This window comes from Zea mays, chromosome 9 (assembly GCF_902167145.1).
Source record: "Zea mays cultivar B73 chromosome 9, Zm-B73-REFERENCE-NAM-5.0, whole genome shotgun sequence".
In the NCBI taxonomy this organism is placed as follows: Eukaryota; Viridiplantae; Streptophyta; class Magnoliopsida; order Poales; family Poaceae; genus Zea; species Zea mays.
The window spans coordinates 54,860,974-54,883,881 of NC_050104.1; the positions used below are offsets into that span (position 1 = coordinate 54,860,974).

The 22,908-nt window shown below is 48.4% G+C and overlaps 1 protein-coding gene across 1 annotated transcript; it reads right to left on the minus strand.

Annotated features, from left to right (window-relative positions):
- Positions 1 to 1,523: 1,523 nt before the first annotated feature.
- Positions 1,524 to 18,567, minus strand: PHS1 (Protein POOR HOMOLOGOUS SYNAPSIS 1). Its single transcript, NM_001148278.1, has 10 exons — positions 18,171 to 18,567; positions 17,032 to 17,148; positions 16,769 to 16,831; positions 9,121 to 9,233; positions 8,861 to 9,051; positions 8,718 to 8,761; positions 8,615 to 8,642; positions 8,439 to 8,533; positions 8,326 to 8,353; positions 1,524 to 1,997 (listed from the first exon to the last, which is right to left on the minus strand). Exons 1-10 carry the CDS (start codon positions 18,474 to 18,476, stop codon positions 1,939 to 1,941), a joined length of 1,044 nt encoding a protein of 347 aa, NP_001141750.1. The 5' UTR covers positions 18,477 to 18,567; the 3' UTR covers positions 1,524 to 1,938.
- Between the last annotated feature and the right edge of the window lie 4,341 nt (positions 18,568 to 22,908).

The following is a 22,908-nucleotide window of genomic DNA, read 5'->3' on the forward strand; positions in this document are numbered from 1 at the left end:
TGATTGTAATTGATAATAATTTCTGAGGCAAATTACTCTCATGAGTTTCTATTTATGTTTGTTGGTCTGCATACTCTCATGATTTCTGAGGCAATTTTGTTTCTGTCACAAACTGGATATGCATGAGAAACTGGATCTGGATATTTCTGGGCAATTATTACTCTCATGATTTCTGAGGCAATTTTGTTGATCTGGGCAGTGGGCAGTGGTGTTTACTGGGCAGTGGTGCCCAGAAATAAATTGTTTCTGTTTACTGGGCAGTTTCAGTTAATTCTGTTTAATAGCACTGAATTTCTGTTTAAACTATGGTCAGTTTAAACTATGGTCAGTTTCAGTTTAAACTATGGTCAGTTTAATAGCACTGAAATCACTGTTGAATTTCTGTTTAAACTATGGTCAGTTTAATAGCACTGAAATCACTGTTGAATTTCTGTTTAAACTATGGTCAGTTTAATAGCACTGAAATCACTGTTGAATTTCTGTTTAAACTATGGTCAGTTAAACTATGGTCAGTTTAATAGCACTGAAATCACTGTTGAATTTCTGTTTAAACTATGGTTAGTTTAAACTAAATGTAATTTTTTTTCCTCGTTCTGTTTAAACTATGGTCAGTTTCAGTTAATGTAATTCTGTTTAATAGCTATTGAGTCAATTTCTGTTTATGAGAAATCACTGTTGATGTAGATTGTGTCCTTTGCGTGTATCCAAGTTGTTTCTGTTTATTTTCCCCAATCAAGTTGTTTCTGTTGATGCATTTGTTCAATCAACAGTGAGAAATTAACAATCTTCTCAAGTTGTTTCTGTTTATGTTTCCCCAATCAAGTTGTTTCTGTTTATGAGAAATCACTGTTTACAAAGAATCTGTTGTAATTTGTTTTAATTTATGTTTATGTAATTCGCTCCTACTGTACAGAGACCTGATGGGGTATTATTCAAAATCTGTTGTAATCTATTTCTACATGTTTCTGTTTACAAAGGATCTGTTGTAATTTATTTCTACATGTTGGTCATAATCAAAAGTTTAGGGTGTAAATCATATTTAGATTATTGTAATTAGTTCAATTTATGGGTCAAAATCATATTTTTAGTTAAATCTGTTGTAATTTGTTTAATAATGCTTAAAATTTTAAAATTTGGCGGTAACGGCATCTAACACATCAAAATTGGTGGTAACTCAACTGGGCCAAGCTATAAAAAATGAGAACCAAACAATATATCATATGGGCCAGGCTTACTTTGATCAGCCAACCAAACATCTTAGGTTACCTCATCACATGCGGGCTCTCTTGAGCCTAGTTCTCTCACTGAGCCAGGCTCAGAACTAGGCAACCAAACACATCCTACATGATTAAGTTGTTTGCCACTTCAAACGTACACATACTGGCCCTAAACCCTAAACATGCAAATCAAATCAAATCAAACTTTCAGAAATTTGGACTCTGCGCTTTAAATCACTCCTGAATCTATTATTAACACGATAGCAAAGGAATTTACCCACTTTCCGATTTTCCATCCACCGTAGCTGTAAGGACCATACTTTTCCTTTCCATAAAGGTGCATGTGCATCAACAAAGGTACTTACAGCAGCTTGGATATAGTTGGGAGTACTCTGAGGCAGTTCTTTCGCATGTGTGATCACCTGTTGCCAAGCATTTAGCAATGAAAGAACCTGCTACTGTTTAATCATCTAGATAAACATGAGCATGGTTGCAAAATGTCTGTATTTTGAACTTTGCATGTATTGTAAATTATTGGCAAAAAGCAGTGGATAGTACTGAATTTTTATCTTTGCACGTAATCTATATAGACACTATCTATCTACTATGTATAACCATATGTAACTATACTGTTGCTTCACAATCTGAACTTTTGAGAAATGTGCTGTAGGGTGCCACGAAGCACGCCTGCATTCCTTCACCGCAGAAGAGGTTTTGCTATCTACAGCGACATGTCACCACCAAGTTCATCAATGGCTTTATCAAGCTTGAGCAACATATCTAGAGAAAGAGAAGTACTGAATCACTATCAGTATGTAAAATGAAGACTTAATATACGGGTTAACAACTAAAGAGAATGCTGGGCAATGATTTCAAGTCGTCCGACTAATCGCGATTAGTCGGGCTGGTTGGCAATTAGGACACGATTTGCTGGACGACTCGACTATTTATATATATAACTATATAAGTATAATTGTTAGCGTGGTGTATATGGGCCAGGCCCACTAGTGTTATACACCCTTTAGCTGCTAGGGTTTCACTGTAACACTACACTGCAATATGGTACCAGAACCTTAGGGTTTCTCCTCTCCAGCCGCCGCTGCCCCTCCAATGGCGGGCCGGCCGCCGCCCCCTCCCCTCTCTCCCCGTGCCGGCGAGCTCTTCCCTCCCCTTCCTCTCTCCTATCGAGCTGCTCTCGCCGCGCCCCCGGCGGCCATCTTCCCCGCGACTGGGGCGCCGTCGGGCTTTGCCGCGCCCACGGCGGCCTTCTCCCACGCACCCGGCGCGCCGCCGGATCTCGCCGTCACTCCGGCGACCAGCTCCCTCGCGACAGGAGCGCCGCCGGATCTCGCCGCCCTTCTGGCGCCCGTCTCCCCTGCGGCCGGCGTGCTGCCGGTACCCAACACTCCGGCACCCCTCCGCTCTGCGGCAGGAACCTCGCTGCACACCGCCGCGTCCCTGATGACCCTCCCCTATGTGGTCAGCGCGCCGGCGGCAGCCGCCGCGCCCCCTGCCGCCCCCTTCCCCTCCTCATCTGCTGTCTCGACCCTTCCACGCCCCATCGCCGCTCCCGGTGCACCGACGGGGCACGCCTTCGTCATCACTACTGCGCTGCCCCCCATCGCCGCGCCGACCCAATCCGCCACCCTCGCGACCGCCCCTGGCCCCGACGGGTCTCGGCCTGCTCCTGTGCTCTCCCTGCCGGATGCCACCCTGTTTCGCTCCCAGCTGCTAGCGCCGGGGTTTCCACATGTCCCACTCGACACGCCTGGCGGGGCTCCCGTGCGTAACATCCCCCTGCCGACGACTGTCTACAGCCAGCCGTCCGTCATCACCTCCTCCCTGCGCGCTCCTTCGGATGACGTTGCTGCCATTCTCGCCGCCACCCGCGCAGCCGTTACGGCTGCTCGCCAGCGGGCCCAGGACGCCGCACGTGCTCTTGAGCAAGAGCAGGCGGTTGTCGGCGCCATCAAGCGTCAGTACGCCGAGACCTACCGCCGTCTCGCCGACAAGGGCGTGTCGGATGGCTCTCCCACGTCCGCTCACCACAGCGCCGACACCTTCGAGCCCACGCCAGCCCCGGCCTCCACCCTTCGCGCTTCTCTTCACGCTCAGGTAGCGGCCCTCACCAGCAACCGGGCGACCGTCACCGACGTTCTTGCGCCGGACTCCACTCAGTACCCCCGGTGGCGTGACCAAGTCCTGCAGACCCTCCGCCGCTACGCCCTCGCCGACCACGTTCTCTCCGCGGTCCCTGACCCATCAGAGGATTGGCTTCTGATGGATGAGGTGGTGCTTTCCTGGATCCATGGCACCCTCACGGCCGAACTTCAGGACATCGTCCGCGTGCCGGACGATACTGCTCACCGGATCTGGGGTGCCCTTGAGGCTTAGTTCCTCGGCCACCGCAAGACTCGGATCCTGTACCTCGAGACCGCCTTCCGTCAGCTTGCTCAGGGCAATCTCTCTGTGGACGAGTACTGCCGTCAGATGAAGACGATGGCGGACACTCTCCGCACCCTCGGGGCCCCCATCACCGACGAGTGCCTCGTGCTCAACCTCCTCCGCGGTTTGAGCCCTCGCTTCGATTGTGTGACGCCCATTCTTACTCGCATGAAGCCTTTTCCAACTTTTGCGGAGACCAAGAATGATATGCTTCTCGAGGAGCTTCGCCTCTCCGCCACTGCGACCGCCGCTCCCGCCACGGCGCTCTACAGCGCTCCTCGGGCTGCCCCCTCTGCCTCCGGGGGGGCTCCTCTTCACCGCACTTCGGTCCCCCGCCGCCTGGAGCTCTTCGACAGCCTCCTGGCTCCGGGGGGGATCGCGGCCGTGGTCGCGGCCGTGGTCGCAAGAGTGGACGCAGTGGCACGACGGGCGGCCGAGGCACAACAGGTGGTTCCCAGTGGCCCTCTGTCTACAACCCGTGGACTGGCACCATCCACATGTGGCCTGGGCCATCCGCGGGTGCCTCGACCCCTCGCCTCGCCACCTCTCGACGGGTCTTCTTTGCCGCCCCACCTTCGGCAGCGCCCTCAGCACCTCCACAGTCGTAGCAGGGGATCCTTCCCCTTCCGGGGCCTCCGACCTAGCCCGTGTGGGGGCCCTGGACAAATGGGTGGGACACGCAATCTCTCGCCAACTCCTTCTCCACGATGACGCTGACCCCACCCACCTCGGTCTCTAACTGGGTGGCTGACTCCGGTGCCTCCTACCACACCACCCCGGACGCAGGTATTCTGTCCTCCATCTCTCCCCCCACCCTTCCCTTCCTTCTTCCATCGTGGTTGGAAACGGCTCTGCCCTTCCTGTCACCTCTGTAGGTGATGCGATCCTTCCCGGTCCTTTCCGTTTATCCAACGTTCTTGTTGCTCCCCACATCATTCAAAATCTTCTCTCCGTCCGTCAGTTCACTACTGACAACTCTTGTTCCATTGAATTTGACCCGTTTGGTCTTTCTGTGAAGGATCTTGCCACCAGGACCCTTCTCGCTCGGTGTGACAGCCCCGGACCGCTCTACACACTTCGCCTGCCTGCTTCCACTACACCGGCCTCTGCCCCACGTGTTCTTGCAGCAGCCGCCTCTTCTATGACTTGGCATCGTCGTCTCGGTCACCCCGGTCGTGATGTGATGTCCAAGCTCTCCAGCAGCACCTCTGGCTCAGGTTGTAGGGGATCTTTTGAGCACCTCTGTCATGCTTGTCAGTTAGGTCGTCATGTTAGGCTTCCCTTCCCCATCTCCTCTTCTAGAGCAGCAGGCATTTTTTTTTGAAAAAAACGCAGGAGGACTGCGTTTTAGATATATATTAAGAAGAGAGAAAGGTCTAAGAGACCCAAAAAACAAAACAGCGCACTCCCTATGGAGGCCAGTAACACTCGTACATGAAAGGATCCATAAAAAACACCCACACACACTCCCTACAACAACCGATGCAAGGGGGCAGCCAAGAAGGAGAGCCCTTTGGCTCCCGCAATTTCCCAGCCTCTTCTTTCCTCATCTGCATGCTTCATAATCAGAGGAAGGCTGGGAGACCCTCCATCAAAAATGACTCTATTACGATGCTTCCAAATCAGCAGCAGGCATTTTTGACCTGATACACTGTGATGTATGGACATCCCCTGTAATCAGCATTTCTGGCTATAAGTATTATTTACTCATTCTCGATGACTTCTCGCATTATCTGTAGACTTTTCCTTTACGTCAAAAGTCCGACACTTATCCCACCCTGTCTCACTTCTTCGCTGGGGTCTCCACAGTTTAGTCGCACCATCCGGAGCATCCAGTGTGACAATAGGCGCGAGTTATATAACAATGCGTCCCGTGACTTCTTCCTCTCTCGTGGCGTCCATCTCCGCATGTCTTGCCCCTACACGTCTCCCTAGAACGGTCGGGCTGAGCGCATGATTCGCACGACAAACGATGTCGTGCGCTCTCTACTCTTCCAGGCTTCCCTTCCCGCTCGTTACTGGGCTGAGGCCCTCGCAACTGCCACCTACCTTCTCAATCGTCTTCCCACCAAGGCGGTTGCCCACCCCACCCCTTACTTCGCTCTCTTCGGCATCCATCCCTCTTACGACCATCTTTGTGTCCTCGGGTGCGCTTGCTACCCCAATCTCGCTTCCACTGCTCCTCATAAGCTTGCCCCTCGCTCCACACGCTGTGTCTTCCTCGGTTACTCTCCCGACCATAAGGGTTACCGGTGTCTTGACCTCACCTCCCACAGAGTCCTCATTTCTCGCCACGTCGTTTTCGATGAGTCGGATTTCCCTTTTTCCTCCACCCCCACTGCCTCTCTCACCGAGCTCGACGTGTTCTTCGACCCCGATCCTGTGTCCCCCATCCGCACCGGTTCGTCCACTTCGCCGCCTAGTGCGGCCCTGCCTGCGCCGCCCACCCCCGCACTGCCACGTGCGGCCTCGGCGCCCTCTGCGCTGCTCTCCCCCGCACAGCCACGTGCGGCCTCGGCGTCCCCTATGTCGCCTCGCCCGGCTCCCACACAGCCCAGTGTGGCACCGACGCCTTCCGCTCCACCACACACCGCTCCGTCATGTCGCTACACCGACCCCATCCAGACATACCAGCGCCATGGTCGACGCGGTACCCCGGCTCGTTCTCACGCCGAGGCCCCGACCTATTACCCTGTCGTCGTCCATCGCGATCCTCGACACATCCACCCTATGGTCACCCGTCGCGCGGCCGGTGTCCTTCGGCCACCTGATCGCCTGATTCTCTCCGCGACCTACTCTTCAGCTCTTCCGCCGGTACCCACGACTGTCCGTGGTGCGCTTGCCGACCCACAGTGGCGACGCGCCATGGAAGCGGAGTACGAGGCCCTTCAGGCCAACCACACCTGGGACCTGGTGCCTTCCCCACCTGGCGCCAACGTGGTCACCGGGAAATGGATCTTCAAGCTGAAACTGCACGCTGATGGGTCACTGGAGCGGTACAAGGCCTGTTATGTGCTCTGGGGCTTCACCCAGCGCCCTGAGGTCGACTACGATGAGACCTTCAGTCCTGTGGTCAAGCCTGCCACCATCCGGACTGTTCTGACTCCGGCCCTGTCCAGGGACTGGCCGGTCCACCAACTCGACGTGACGAACGCCTTCCTCCACGGCACCCTAACGGAGACGGTCTACTGCACCCAGCCCGTTGGATTTGTCGACCCCGCTCACCCCGACTTGGTCTGCAAGCTCAACAAGTCCCTCTACGGCCTCAAGCAGGCCCCCCGGGCTTGGTACAGTCGCTTCGCCACTTTCTTATGTTCGCAGGGGTTCGTCGATGCCAAGTCGGACACGTCCCTGTTCATCCTTCGTCGTGGTCCGGATACGGCGTACCTCCTCTACGTCGACGACATCGTCCTCACCGCCTCCTCCCCTGAGCTTCTGCATCGCATCATCTCCTGTCTCCAGCAGGAGTTTGCGATGAAGGATCTAGGGGCACTCCACCACTTCCTGGGGATCACAGTCGAGCGTCGTCCCCAGGGCCTGTTCCTCCACCAGCGGCAGTACATCGTCGACATCCTTGAACGTGCTGGCATGGCTGACTGCAAGCCCTGCGCGACCCCGGTGGATACGCAGGGCAAACTCTCCGCAGTCGGCCCGCCGATCGCCGATCCAATCGGCTACCGGAGTATTGTCGGGGCTCTTCAGTGCCTCATCTTCACCAGCCCGACGTCGCCTACGTCGTCCAGCAGGTGTGCCTCCACGTGCACGACCCTCGGGAGCCACATCTCACCGCGATAAAGCGGATCCTGCGGGGCACTCTCGACTTCGGGCTCCTACGCCGATCCTCAGCCTCGGAACTTCGCGTCTACACCGATGCCGACTGGGCGGGTTGTCCAGACACGCGCCGGTCCACCTCGGGCTACGCCGTGTTCCTCGGCAACAACCTCGTCTCCTGGTCGTCGAAGCGCCAGCCGGTTGTCTCCCGCTCCAGCGCCGAGGTCGAGTACCGCGCCGTGGCCAACGGCGTGGTTGAGGCGGTTTGGCTCCGTCAGCTGCTCCACGAGCTCCACAGCCTGCTGGCCACGAGCACCCTGGTCTTCTGCGACAACGTCAGCGCAGTCTACCTCTCCACCAACCTCGTCCAACACCAGCGCACGAAGCATGTCGAAATCGACCTCCACTTCGTTCGTGAACGGGTCGCCTGTGGAGCTGTTCGCGTTCTTTACGTCCCGACCACCTCCCAGTTCGTTGACGTCTTCACCAAGGGGCTTCCGTCGGTGGTGTTCACGGAGTTTCGATCCAGTCTCAACATCTGTAGTGGCTAGAGTTTCGACTGCGGGGGGTGTTAGCGTGGTGTATATGGGCCAGGCCCACTAGTGTTATATACCCTGTAGCTGCTAGGGTTTCTCTGTAAGACTACAGTGCAATAACAACTACTAGTCTAGGACGACCAGGGACCGACTAGGACCGACCAGGGGTCGACTAGTCGCCCTAGTCGTCGCCTAATCACAACTAGTCGCCTGGTCGGTCCCAGGGTTCGACCAGGCGACTTGAAATCATTGATGTTGGGTTTTTTGTTAGTATGTATGAGTAATGGAAAGTGTGAGAAACCATTTGATGGTTCATCTCTTATGAATATGTACAGCGTGAGGAAGAGAAGACATACCATTAAAGGATTCATCAGCCATATATGTCTGCAGATGAAAATTATGGTGTTACTATTTACAAAATACTTGAAATAGGAAAACTCCACCAAAAGATTCTTAATAAGAACAGTACCTTTATCCGTGCCATTAGGTCATATGTTAATATACTGGCATCAACTCCTTCAGCAGCATCCATTCCTTTACCAGCAGTCCTTTCTTCATTGGCAACTACAAAGAAACATTGCTTAAATATCAAAGGAGGTGCATCGATACGAACAAGGTAAAAAATGAAGTTAAAAGTATTCTTACCATCATGAGAAGTATCCAGCACATACACCTGAAAGATTTAAAAGTATCAGTAACATTCCCGGCAGCAACTATTTGCATGACCTTCAAATAGATACAACATTACCTCTTGAAGGACATGGTTTGATGCAGCCAATGGACAGGGTTCCTCTGTATTAGATTTACATTGTATTATTAAGGTTATAGACCAACAAAATCCAAATACTGATATTGTACTTCAACGTAAATCTTCTTCAGAAATTAGTTCACCTTGGTCATAATCAATTGAACAACTTTTCAGCATTTGGTTGAAACTAGGAGGGAAAGCAGAGTTGTTACTAGTGTTGCTAGCACTGAGAGGTTCAAGAACATGCTGGTCTGTTTCCTCGTGGTAGTTCATTGGTGGTTCATCTATTGTGTGGTCAAAACATTGCTCCTCAAGGTTTGAAGCATCATCCAGCCTAGGAACATTTATCTCAGAAAATAAACACATCTTGCAACTTACAAACCTTTACAAGTTCTATCCTTACCTGTGATGAAGTCCATTAGAAACAATATATTCAGATGCTGATGAATCTTCACACACATAATCACTTCCAAATGGTATGATGTCCATGGTTCCGCTGCTTCCGCATGAGCATTCCTTGATGATTATTAAATAAATACACTTAGTAATACTTTAAAACCCTTTTACAAGCAAAGAAGAAACCTAGTTTGATACTTAAATTTTGTCGCCTAACCCATCCAATAACATACGAAACTACCATAGTTGAGGGAGACACCGGCCAGGGTTTCAAATCCAACATTTTGGTACCAAAAAAATCCGCTCGCTGACAATGCAGTAATGCGCCCAAAAACTCTCCTTGCCGACAACACAAAAAATAGTGGCAAGGGGCAGCCTGTGGCACTTGTGGTTGGTTTGGGCTCTCCTACCATGTGGTAATTGCAGTTGTTGCCAATCCAATGGGTCATGGTCAGCCCAAATTCCGGTGCGTCCATATATGAAGTCTGGGTTCAGTGGGGTTTTTTCGATCAGTTTGACTGAGATTCCTTCCAAGAGTAAAAAAACGTCAGGCAGTCTTTCCCCAGCGTGTAAGGGTTTGTTGTACAGCTGTTTACACCTAATGTACAGTTTGATCAAAAGATCAAATTGACTACTGCTACTAGCTAGCTGTCAACAACTAACTGTCTAGAAGTTAAAAGACTCATCTATACTATCCTAGTATATTAAGCACAAGAGCACACATATTAATTCTAACATTCTGCCCCTTAATGTTGCCCAACTGGGTCTTGAGCTTCTCAAAGTTGATCTTTCCCAGCGGCTTGGTAAACACATCTGCGAGCTGTTGGCCAGTTCCAACCAGCACGAGGATGACCTGCCCCATTTGCACACAGTCCCTAATGAAGTGAAACTTAATATCTATGTGCTTGCTGCAGCTGTGAAGGACAGGATTTTTGGCCAATCCAATGGCCGACTTGTTGTCGATCCTGAGGACCATTGGCTCCACTTGCTGTCAAGTGATCTCACTTAGCAACCGTTCCAACTGCGGCTGCTCCAGCAATGTACTCAGTCTCACAGGTGGAGAGAGCTACAATTCGCTGCTTTTGTGACTACCAAGAGATGGAGCAAGAACCTAGAAAGAACAACATGCCAGAGGTGTTCTTCCTACCATCGACATCGCCCCTCATGCATTCACTGTCACTGAATCCAATCAGCTTCAACTCCCCTATCATCTATCTTCGATAATATGAGAGACCGATGTCAGCATCGCCAAGAGGGCAGCGCCAGGTGATCAGGGAACACTGAAGGATGGCAACCAGGTGGACAAGACCAAGAAGAGCAACAGAACAAAGAAGCCCAATACCAAGTATGTTGGAGGCCCATGCGTGAACTAGGTCCACTATATATTGTATAAATACTATGTTGTAATAAGGGGGAAGTCAGGATGGAACATACCAAACGGCGGCGGTGAGCATTGTTGCTTGTCCAAAATCCCTGTGAACTCTCGTTGAGGAAACACCCGAGTAAATTCCACCATCGCCATCTCGATTCCAATCTCTAAGCCCAGCCCCACTACCGTGAACTTAACATCTGTACCAGAGCCAAATCTGGATCCATCTCACGGATACCGTACGAGGCTACAGACCAAGAGTGAAGAATTGGCGCCATGGGGTACTACCGAAAGTTCGGCGCCCCTAACCGCCCTCAAGAAAAACAGTTTCACCTGGACAGACCAGGCAACGGAGGCATTCCAGCAACTAAAGATGGCCCTCACGACCGCCCCTGTTCTCACGCTCCCAGACTTTAGGCAAGCATTCACAGTTGAATGTGATGCCTCGGGTGCAGGTTGTGGAGCCGTCCTACACCAAGGGGCAGGACCAGTAGCATACTTCAGCCGTGCTCTGGCGCCTCGACACCGGGGACTCGCCGCATATGAGCGGGAGCTCATTGGCCTCATCCAAGCAGTACGGCATTGGCAACCGTACCTATGGGGGCGGCCATTCTCCATCAAGACAAATCACTACAGCCTAAAGTACCTCCTGGAACAAAGGCTGGCGACCATCCCCCAACACCATTGGGTAAGCAAACTTCTGGGCTTCGATTTTAGCGTGGAGTATCGACCGAGGAGTATGCGCGGGGTAGTGGACGCCCTGTCCCACCACGACATGGACGACAGGGGCCTCTACATGCTATCCGGGCCGATGTTCCAGATATTCGACGACCTACGCCAAGCCGCAACAACCCACTCGGCCCTAGTGCCGCTTCGCGACGAGATCCAAGCGGCCAACCGTACCACGCCATGGACGTTCATCGATGGCATCGTCTTCTTCAATGACCGTGCATACCTGCCACCCGATACCGGCATACTCCACATACGATTCTGACGGCCACCCACGACATCGGGCATGAAGGGGCCAAGAAGACCCTCAACAGATTCCGTCGTGACTACTACACGCCACACGCGCGCACCATCATCCAGGATATGGTGCGCCACTACATCACATGCCAGCGGAACAAGACCGAACACCTCAATCCAACTAGACTTCTTCCCCTTCCAGTGCCAACATCGGTGTGGTCCGACATCTCCATGGACTTTGTGGAGGGGCTACCAAAACTGGGTGGCAAGTCGATCATAGTCTCAGTAGTAGATCGATTATCCAAGTCCGCACACTTCATCGTGCTACGACACCCCTACTCGGCAGAGACCGTGGCAGCAGCCTTCTTCTCTGACATCATACGACTACACGGGTTGTTGACCTCTATCATCTCAGATCGAGATCCGATACTCATGAGTCATGTCCACATTCTAGACGACACTCTTCAAGATGTTGGGTGTGAAGCTTAGTATGAGCTCGGCGTTCCACCCCCAATCGGACGAACAGAAGGAGACCGTCAACAAAGCAATTGGTATGTATCTTCGGTGTTTGATAGGGGGTCGCCCTCGCTAGTGGCTCCGGTGGCTACCTTTTGGGTAGAGTTCGTCTACAACACGTCCTTCCACTCCACCCTCAAGGACACTCCTTTCCGCGTCATCTATGGTCGCGACCCGCCAGCAATCCAGGAGTACGATCTTGGCAAATGTCGGGTACCAGCCATGATCCAAACAGTAAAGGAGCGTGAAGAATTCCTGGAGAATGTGCGCGCACGACTCGTGCAAGCTCAGGCAGTCGCCAAACGCACTTACAACCGCGGTCACAGGGAGTTATCCTTTTCGCCAAGCGATTAGGCGTGGCTCAAGATCCGTGTAACACCCCAAAATCATGTTTGGGTATGATGGGGAAACTATTCCAAAGATTCAAATAAATATGCTTAATAATAGAAGAAAGATTTTTAAATGACCAAACATTCCTTTGGATAACATAATTAGAAACCTTCTAAAAAAAGATTTAAAAACATATCTCAATAAACACCCTAAAATATATTCTCTTAATATAAATGAATGTTCGTTTTTTATCACACATTTAATATATATATATATATATATATAATATTTTGAATCATTCTATTTGGAGCCTTGCATATAGAAGCAATTCTCTAACGCCCCGTTTGGATCCTTGGAATTGAATTCCATTCTAATAACATTAATTTAGTCATATATCAATTAAGCTAATTCGGTTTTATGCAAAATATATTTGTATACTATTATTAGCAAGATGTCGGAGATATTTATTTGCTACATTTTTACTATAGAGGAGTGAGCCAAAGAGCGTCCTATTAGTTACAGAGTAGAAACAAATTCTACTGATACATAAAATCATTTCCTACCCTCCACCCCATGAATTTGAGATAGGCTTATATCTGAACTTTGGAAAGTGGTGGAATGTTAAATTCCAAGCTAAATAAGTTACTTTAATAAGTAAATTTCAATTCCTCCAAAATGAATGGATCCAAACGCCCAGTAAGTGAATAAATCGATAAATAAATAATAAATAAATAAATAAAACTTTGCATGCATGCTGAAATTTTGCTTGTGCATATAGTCTGAATCTGTGATTTAAAACTAAATGTAAAATTTAAATTTGAAATGGAAATGGAAAACTGAACATGAAAACAGAAAAAAAAAAGAGAAAAAGAAAAGGGTAAAGCCTGCCAGGCCGTTTTTGCCTCGGCCCAGCTCCCCTCCTCACACCTCTGTATAGGCCACACCAGCCCAATTGCTTCTCGCCAGCCCAGAGCCGCTCCCACTCACTGGATGTGGACCCCGCATGCGGCTTCCCCACTCACTTGTCCAGCTCGCGCGCGCTCCTGTCCGCTATACCGCTGACACCACCGGACCCGCGTTCCAGCGTTAGCCAACACGCGCGCCAGCCGGAGTTAGGCGCCAACAGGGGGACCCGAATGGACAGTCTCATACACGCGCTTGTGTCGCCAACACGTGGGACCTGATTGTCAGGGCATTATATCTCTTCCTGGCGATCTCTCCGCGGGTTGTTGAGATGAGCTCGATCCGGTGGTAAAGTCCGTTAGGATTTGGTGGGACCCCTACCCTCCCTTTCTGAGCCTATATGTGCCGGTCGCGGTGCCCAGTGGGTTAGCAATCCCAGAAGCCATTGAGGTCAAGAGCTCCCTCGTCGCCATAGACGAAGAGTGAAAGATGAAGCCGCCGACATCGCCTGCCACCTTCGCCGCCGTTCAGGAGCTGTTGAGGGATCGAGAAGCATCGCACGCGTCCACATCCGAGCATGACCTCCTCAAGGATCTCGAGTGTGTGGCATGGTCGAAATCGCTCGACGGAATGGGAACCTCACCGTCACGCCGCTATCCTCCGTGGGTAACCATGTCTGCACCTCAAACATCGGTGAGAACATGTCCTTAATAATTCGCCATAGTCCCTTATATGCTTAGCCTCGGTCCAATTGGAGTTTAGGGCGTGTTGGCGGTGAATCCAGATATCTGGCGACAGCGCCGCCGTGCAACACACCGAAGTGACAGAGATGAGGGAGAAACGTCCCTAGTCGTCGATCTGTTGATGAACAGCTCTGATCAGAGTTGCATACCCCTTCGGCCAAGACTCCTCACGTCCGTTGATCGGCAATCAAGCGACTAGGATTGTACCATGTCATCATATGTGTGAGACTTGATCCTAGCACACATTTGATTCGCGCTAGAGCTTGCCCTTAAATCCGGGTGACAGAAGTGGTATCAGAGCAAGCTCAGACAGTCGCCAAACGCACTTACAACCGTAGTCACAGGGAGTTATCCTTTTCTCCAAGCGATTGGGCGTGGCTCAGGGTCCGCCACCTATCCCCAGCATCCCTGCAGACAACAGCACGCGGCAATCTCCGACCCCGCTAATATGGGCCATATAAGGTGGCAGTTGTAGTAAACGAAGTAGCCTACCACCTCGAACTTTCAGAGGGTGCACGACTACATGATGTGTTCCATGTCGGCCAACAGCCCCATCGCCACTACCACCAATTCATCATGGTGCAGTTCACCCACAACCAGCGAAAGCCCTGAAGATCAGATTGGCTCACGGTATTCGACAAATCCTCAACCAGTGGGAGTCCCTGCCAAGCTCTGCGGCCACCTAGGAAGATCTGGACTCCTTCCGCTAGACATACCCGCAGTTCCAACTCGAGGACGAGCTGCTTCTCAATGGGGGGAGAGATGTTATGTGGGGCGCAGTCAAGCGTCAACCACATCAGGAAGTAACAGTTGAGAAAGAATAGAAGATAGAATTTAGTTGAGAGAGTTTAGGGATAAGAGAGATTGAGTTAGTTGAGAAAGTTTACGGATAAGTTTTAGCAGGAGTAGCCGCAGGTCCCCTTAGGACTATTTAATGTAATGGGTGTGAGAAATAAAGCAAGAAAGAAGTTTAATCTATTACCCCCTTCTACTGCCTCTAGTCTCCCTCCCTGCTACTGCCATAGATCGACAGCAACTCGTCCGTGATCGTCTGATCCTGCGCAGCTAGGGACCGGCGCCCAATCCAACCCTGTTACCTCCCTATCACCCGGGTCGTAACGAGCAGTACATATCACCCTCAGTCCAATGGACAAACGGAACGAGTAAATCAGTGTTTAGAGGCATATCTCATGTGTTTTGTGCATTCTTGCCCTCGCCAATGGTATGCTTGGATATCCCTAGCGGAGTTTTGGTATAACATGTGCTATCACACAGCACTGGCAAAGTCACCATTTGAAATCCTTTATGGACATGCTCCTTCACAGTTGAGACTGATATCGGTGGACCAGTGTTCAGTACCTGACCTACAGGACTTGATTCAGACCAGACAATAGGTACTTCAGCAGGTGAGAATGCATTTACAAAGGGCCCAAGACCAGATGAAGAAGCAAGTTGATAAGAAGCGAATGGAGCAAAATTTTGAAGTGGGTGATCATGTGTTCCTGAAGCTTCAACCCTACTGTCAACAATCGGTTACTGAAAAGGATGAACCAAAAGTTGTCATTTCGATATTTTGGGCCTTTCGAAATCAAGAAGGTGAATCGGGTGGCTTATGAGTTGCAACTCCCTCCGGGCAGCACAGTTCATCCCATCTTTCACGTTTCACAATTGAAACCAGTTCTCGGCAAGCATATAACCGTAAGCGCCGATTTGCCTGACATGTCACATGAGTTGCAGGTGCCTGAAGAAGTGCTAGATTCGCGGCTGGTCAAGAAAGGTGCCAAGGTGATCTCGTTGCTTCTAGTGTGGTGGTCAAATTGGCCAGCGCCTCTTGCTACCTGGGACGATGAAGAAGCTATCAAGCAGTCATTTCCTTATGCACCAGCTTGGGGTCAAGCTATTTTTTATGGAGGAGGGGATGCCAGCAGCGCCAGGTGATCAGGGAACACTGAAGGATGGCAACCACCAGGTGCACAAGACCAGGAAGAGCAACAAAACAAAAAAGCCAAATACCAAGTATGTTGGAGGCCCATGGGTGAACTAGGTCCACTATGTATCGTACAAATACTATGTTGTAATAAGGGGAAGTCAGGCCGGAACATACCAGACAATGATGAAATCATTGAATCTCTGAATCTGCTGTCCTGAACTTGACATTACTGAATCTTAATTTAGCTACTCTATTTATATAATTTATTCAGCTATATATATGCTGTGTGCTAATTTGGCAAGACACCTAGAAATTCCTAAGCTCTGACTAGGCTCTAAGCAGTGGGTCACCACCTAGGGCCTTTCTTGAGCATTGATTATCAGCATATGAGCATTTTTTTATCTATAACTTCTGGGATCCTTCAGCACATAAATAGCTTTGTTGTTCCAAATATTTTAAATAATGAAAATAATACTGGTTTTCCATTAAAGAAATATCCATATTAAGAAAATAATGGTATTGCATTCCCTTCATTTAGATTTTATTAAAACAGAAATGAAAATCCATCAAGAATGTCAAAACGGAATTACAAAATGTTCCAATGGAATTCATTTATGTTTCTATCTATCACGTGTAAACATAAAAATGCATGATACTGCATTTCAATGCAATTCAGTTACAACATACAACAGGATACAGTAAGCTCTAATGAACATGAAAGATAACATAAAAAACATAAGTCATCCATGACAAATAGATGTGCATAAGGGCAACACTGAAAGACAATGGATTAGAGAAGAGACATTGGAATATATCTGAAATATAATAGACTCAAACTTTACACAAACTGAGAATAACCCTACATCACTGACCTCTGAAAGATGTACAGAAAACTCACCACACAACTTAAGAACGATTCTGCGTCACAGGGCTGTGGGAAACGTACAGCAAACTTCTGGATCTACAGAGAGACATCATAAAAATTCTACCATTAGAAAAGACATCACAAAGTTTTCTATGCATATAAACATTGCATAAGCACTCAAACAGTTTCCACAATTCAAACTTGAAAGGTAACAGTGCAACAGTTAAATGTCATTTCTTTGAACTGATGACTAGCTGGTAGAATCGCATCTTATTCTTATGGTACACAAAGACTACCTGTTTAAACTTATCACAGAAGCTCACGAATACCACCCTGCTACCTCTGATGGGGCACTGCGTCACACAAGTAACCTGAGGCCAAGAGAAGTTGAGAATCGACACAAAGTGCTCCTCCTGTGCCATGGAGGCAAGTAGTTCAGTAAAAAAAAGGAATCCTATACAAAACAAAAGGAGCCATATAGGAGTTACTGGTGCAAATTTTGACAATAGAAAAGTAGCAGACAATTCAACATAAAACAAAGACTAACTTTACTCAACTGGCAAAACAATCAGTAAAATCCCAATAGTATAGAGTCCACTTGTCAGACATGACATGGTATATTCACAATAAATTTCTGCGAGTGCGAGGAAATCTAATCATGCAAGTATGCAACCAATGGAATACTCAACTAACCAATCGTAGACGTCCAATAAATGAGATATCCACTTTTATAGCCTGAGAAATATTAACTACTCCGCCGTAAAGCCTCGAATGTGTAAAGCTAGATATGGATTCATTAATCCGTACCATCCATTGAGAAATTTAAAAGCGTGATGAATGAGACATTACATATAGAATATATAAGAGAAACCAATTAACTCTAGAGCTTAACTGCAGAAACTTAAAAAAAACAATAATACTTATTAGATTAAGTAAAAGTAAAAAAAACTAACTGAGACAGTGGCATCAACATAGGAAGATATATCCAAACAAGGTTCATAAAGAATTTGACGCACCACTTGTCTACAAATTGAATGGACTCGTTATTTCACATGTTGAGAAATCATAAATTGGACCTGGGTATGCATCTTGACGCACCATTTGTCCAGAAATTGAATGGACTCATTTGATATGTTAGAAATCACAAATTGGACCCGGGTATGCAACTTGCTCAGACGACACTAGGACACTAGCATGTATTTTACAAAGATCGACTCCACACCAAATTTTATGTTTTCTGAGACAAAACTAATCCGGAGCAGTCATTTTTTGCCAACAAGAAAACCTAAACCCCAAACCAGAAAAACATTTCCTAAAATACCCTAAACAGACACAGACACCTAAACGATCTACTATCAGTCACAGAACAACAACCCACGAGACACGACTCTAGTATAAGAATGAAGAGCTGGAGGGAGGGGGTTTGGGTACGGACGAAGACGACGTCGCCGATGGAGATGGTGAGGACGGGGACCGCGGAGGGGAGGCTAGGGTGGCAGACGCAGAGAGAAGCGGGGCATGAGGCGGGGATCCAGGTTCCCTGGTGGCGGTGGACGCCCCGCATGATGTAGCGGAGCCCTGATGGTGGAGCCGCGGTGGGGTCCCGCCGCGGCGTACCGAAGTAGCGCGCATACTCCACCTCCCACTTCTGCCCCTGCCTCAACGTCCGCGGCGACGTCAGCACGGAGTCTGCCAGGCTTGAATGCACCAGCGCCATGCTGCTGTCGGCGGCGTCCGCCATCGGCACGGCGATGAGCCGACGATGACGAGCGACGCAACAAGGAATGGGGTTGCGCCGACGAGGCGACGAGGACGATGGAAGCAAGCAATGTGGGTTTCGTCTTTCGGGGCGGAGTTGAGGTTTTATAGCAAACAATGTGTGAAGTGAGTGATTTGCAACGCTAATATGTTATCGGCCCCACAAAACATATGGACCACAAATCATAGATACATATGGTATATATTAGAGGTGTGTTTTTACTGAAGATATTCAAACAAACAAATTTCAACTATCATCGTACTTGTCTCGGGATAGTGACCTTCATCATAGCAATATCTGAATGCTAAAAAAGCGGATACATGAGCAAATAACAAAGGGATACATGAGCAAATAACAAAGGGATACATGAAAGAATCAAACAACATTGTCGGGGATATAATGAGAACTTCTAGAAAATTTTCTATCATTATACATGAAAGCATGATTCTTTTGATTACAACTAGCCATAGGGGCCTTCCCTTTCTCCTTGTTGGGAATGGGAGCCCTTTGGCTTGTTAAGTTCTTGGCTTCCTTTCGAAAGCCAAGCCCATCCTTAATTGAGGGATGTCTACCAACAGTGTAGGCATCCTAGCAAATGTTAACTTATCAAAGTCGTTTTTGCAAGTCTTAAGTTGGGCATTAAGACTTGCCACTTCATCATTTAATTTTGTAATAGAAGTAAGGTGCTCTACACATGCATTAACATCAAAATCCTTACACCTATTACAAATGACAACATGCTCTACACAAGAACTAGATTTATTAACTACTTCTAGCTTAGCACTTAAATCGTCATTCAAAGTCTTTAAGCTAGAGATAGATTCATTGCAAGTAGATAACTCAGAAGATAGTAATTCATTCCTCTTAATTTCTAAGGCAAGAGACTTTTGAACACTAACAAATTTGTCATGCTCCTCATACAAAATGTCCTCTTGCTTCTCTAGTAGTCTATCTTTTTCATTTAAAGCATCAATCAATTCGTTGATCTTTTCTACCTTTGCTCTATCTAAGCCTTTGAACAAGCTAGTATAATCTACTTCATCATCACTAGAATCTTCATCACTAGAAGTAGAGTACTTAGGGGTTTCTCGAACGCTTACCTTTTTCTCCTTTGCCATGAGGCAAGTATGGCGCTCGTTGGGGGAAGAGAGATGACTTATTGAAGGCCGAGGCGGCGAGTTCTTCGTTGTCGGAGTCGGAAGAAGAGCAATCCGAATCCCATTCTTTGCCAAGATGTGCCTCGCCTTTCGCCTTCTTGTAGGCCTTCTTCTTCTCCCTCTTCCCGCTCTTTTCTTGTTCCTGGTCATTAGCATTATCGGGACAATTTGCTATAAAATGACCAGTCTTACCACATTTAAAACAGGAGCGCTTTTCCTTTGCTTTGCTCTTGTTGGGATGCTCCTTGCGTCCTTTTAGCGCCGTCTTGAAGCGCTTGATGATGAGGGTCATTTCATCTTCATTTAGCCCGGCAGCTTCAACTTGTGCCACCTTGCTGGGTAGCGCCTCCCTGCTGCTGCTTGTTGCCTTTAGTGCAACGGGTTGAGGCTCATAGATGGGCATTGGGCCGTTTAAAGCATCATCAACATATCTTGCTTCTTTGACCATCATACGCCCGCTCACAAATTTTCCGAGTATCTCCTCGAGCGTCATCTTTGTGTACCTGGGATTCTCACGGATTAAGTTCACAAGATGAGGGTCAATAACAGTGAAAGACCTGAGCATAAGCCGGACGACGTCGTGGTCCGTCCATCTCGTGCTTCCATAACTCCTGATCTTGTTGACCAGGGTCTTGAGCCTGTTGTACGTTTGCGTTGGCTCCTCCCCCTGATCATTGTGAACCTTCCCAGCTCGCCTTCCACTAACTCCATTTTGGTGATCATGGTGGCATCGTTCCCCTCATGCGATATATTGAGGGTGTCCCATATTTGCTTGGCGTTGTCCAAGCCGCTCACCTTATTGTATTCATCCTTGCACAATGATGCTAACAAGACAGTGGTAGCTTGTGCATTCTTATGAATTTGTTCGTTAATGAATACAAGGTTATCCGTACTATCAAATTGCATTCCATTCTCAACTATCTCCCAAATACTAGGATGGAGAGAGAAAAGGTGACTATGCATTTTGTGACTCCAAAAAGCGTAGTCCTCTCCATCAAAGTGTGGAGGTTTACCAAGAGGAATAGAAAGCAAATGGGCATTGGAATTGTACGGAATACGAGAATAATCAAATGAAAAATTTGAGTTAACCGGTTTCTTTTTCTTGTCGTAGTCGTCGTCTCTTGGGGAAGAAGAAGACTCGTCGCTGTCGTAGTAGAGGATCTTCTTGATGCACCTCTTCTTCTTCCCGTCCTTCTTCTTATGACTCGAGCCAGAGTCAGTGGGCTTGTCGTCCCTCGGCTCGTTGAAGATGGACTCCTTCTCCTTATCATTGACCACCATCCCCTTTCCCTTAGGATCCATCTCTTCAGGAGATTAGTCCCTTACGCGAAGAGAACGGCTCCGATACCAATTGAGAGCACCTAGAGGGGAGGTGAATAGGTGATCCTGTAAAATTCAACAACTAATAGCCACAAAACTTGGTTAAGCGTTAGTATGGCTAAGTAGCGAGCTCTTGCGAACACAAGTATCACAGTGAAAGCACAAGAGTAAGGATGGGAAGCAACACACACAAATCCGCAGCAATACACACGCACACAAGCCAAGACTTGAGCTCAAAATGAAGCACAACGAGTTCACTACAAGAACGGAGCTCAAATCACTAACACAGTCAATCAAGTGCGCGGAGACGGAGTGTGGAAGACTTAGAATGCTCAAAGTATGCTAGGGTTTCTCCTCCATGCGCCTAGGGGTCCCTTTTATAGCCCCAAGGCAACTAGGAGCCGTTGGAGGCATTCTGTGGCGGAACCGCCCGAATTATTCCAGCTTAAGTGCCCAAGTCGCACCCTTAAGGGCAGCAACACACTTAAACAGGAATAACCCGTCAGTCCCTCGGATCTAGTCCGATAAAGCCACTTACCAGGATTGAATACCACTAGCTCACTCGAAGGTGAGGCACAGAGAAATACAATAAAGCATAATACCACAAATTTAATAAGTATCATTAGTGATTACATTGTCGGAGTTTCAGAAATAATAACCATAAATTTTTATGCAGCGGAAATAACTAACGGAGAAGAACCGAGTAACATGGCGAAGCCTGGCCACACTACTCCCCCTGGTCCTCTCTTGCAGAAGCAGTAACCCACTCGACCGTCTGTCCCGGTGGTAGGGACGAAGGCCAAGTCACACCATCAACCAATCATCCTAAGGAGTACCTGCAAAAATTATGCCACAAGCAAGGCTGAGTATACTAATACTCAGCTAGACTTACCCGGTGTGAGAAGTCTACTCCTCTACCTCTAGACATGCAGCTGTTTGGCTGAGGGGTTTGGTTTGCCAAAAGCACTAGTTGAGTCTAAAATCAAGTTTTAGCTTTTCAAGTTTTAGTATGATCCTTTTAAACTAGATGAGTACCTAGCTAGTCATACATGGTATCAAACATTATTGCAATCAACATCTTTTGCGAGTCATCTAATTTCAACTTATTACTCAATGTAGTACAATGGATCAAGCAGTCTCATTAGCTGCGAGAAGCAGACGATTCGAATCGAGTTTTTAAACCTTGCAAGGTAAACCTAAACACATGACATGGCGAGGCACTCCGTCCCCACACATATCAACCTTCCCCATCGATTCCCTGGCAACAGATCAGGGCTCACCGCCTTGGCGTACAATGCCTCACTGACCCCGACTGTTGTCGTGCAGTGACCACACTTGTACCCACCATAACCGGAATGGGAGACCACGTCTCAGGTCGCGTGAGGGGCAAAGTCTGAGGGCAGGTTCACTCAGGTACTAGGCTTACTGATTTACCATATTACTCGGCATGTGTTTAGTATGTTCAAACGCTTGACATAGGTATCCGCACGTTAATCCTTATTCCAATTTCACCTCGTAGACCACACATCCCCATGGATCCGTGTCCACCGACTATCATCATTCTGATATAAAAATGGATATAACCAATTCCTGACCTCGCGCGAGTGCTAGAAAAATCACTCGACTTCTACCGAGATCCCTAATTAGTAAAGCAGCTACTCGACCTAGCATACTAGTATCCATCTCAAAAGGATTGCTGAGTTCATGCAACTAAGGTTCCAAACAACTCCTACACTTAAGTGCACAGTACAAGCCTACAAACATTAAGTGCAGTAAAATTGCATATATAACGGTTATGCATAAAACCGGGGCTTGCCTTTAATTTAACACTTAGGTAGTGTTTGTTGGGGGAGGTACTCGCTTGGCAAGCATCCACTGGTTAAGTCTATCCTTCCTTGGGTCGTCCACCGACTGCACCTTGTGGTTAGCACCACATC

What these genes read in the sequence shown, in the direction of transcription:
- PHS1 (NM_001148278.1), bottom strand. Translation starts at nt 18,476, where the DNA reads ATGGCGGACGCCGCCGACAGCAGCATGGCGCTGGTGCATTCAAGCCTG. An exon ending in CAAACCATGTCCTTCAAGAG is followed by an intron (nt 8,643 to 8,717) that starts GTAATGTTGTAT and finishes TAAATCTTTCAG; the next exon opens with GTGTATGTGCTGGATACTTC. An exon ending in ACCTAATGGCACGGATAAAG is followed by an intron (nt 8,354 to 8,438) that starts GTACTGTTCTTA and finishes TTTCATCTGCAG; the next exon opens with ACATATATGGCTGATGAATC.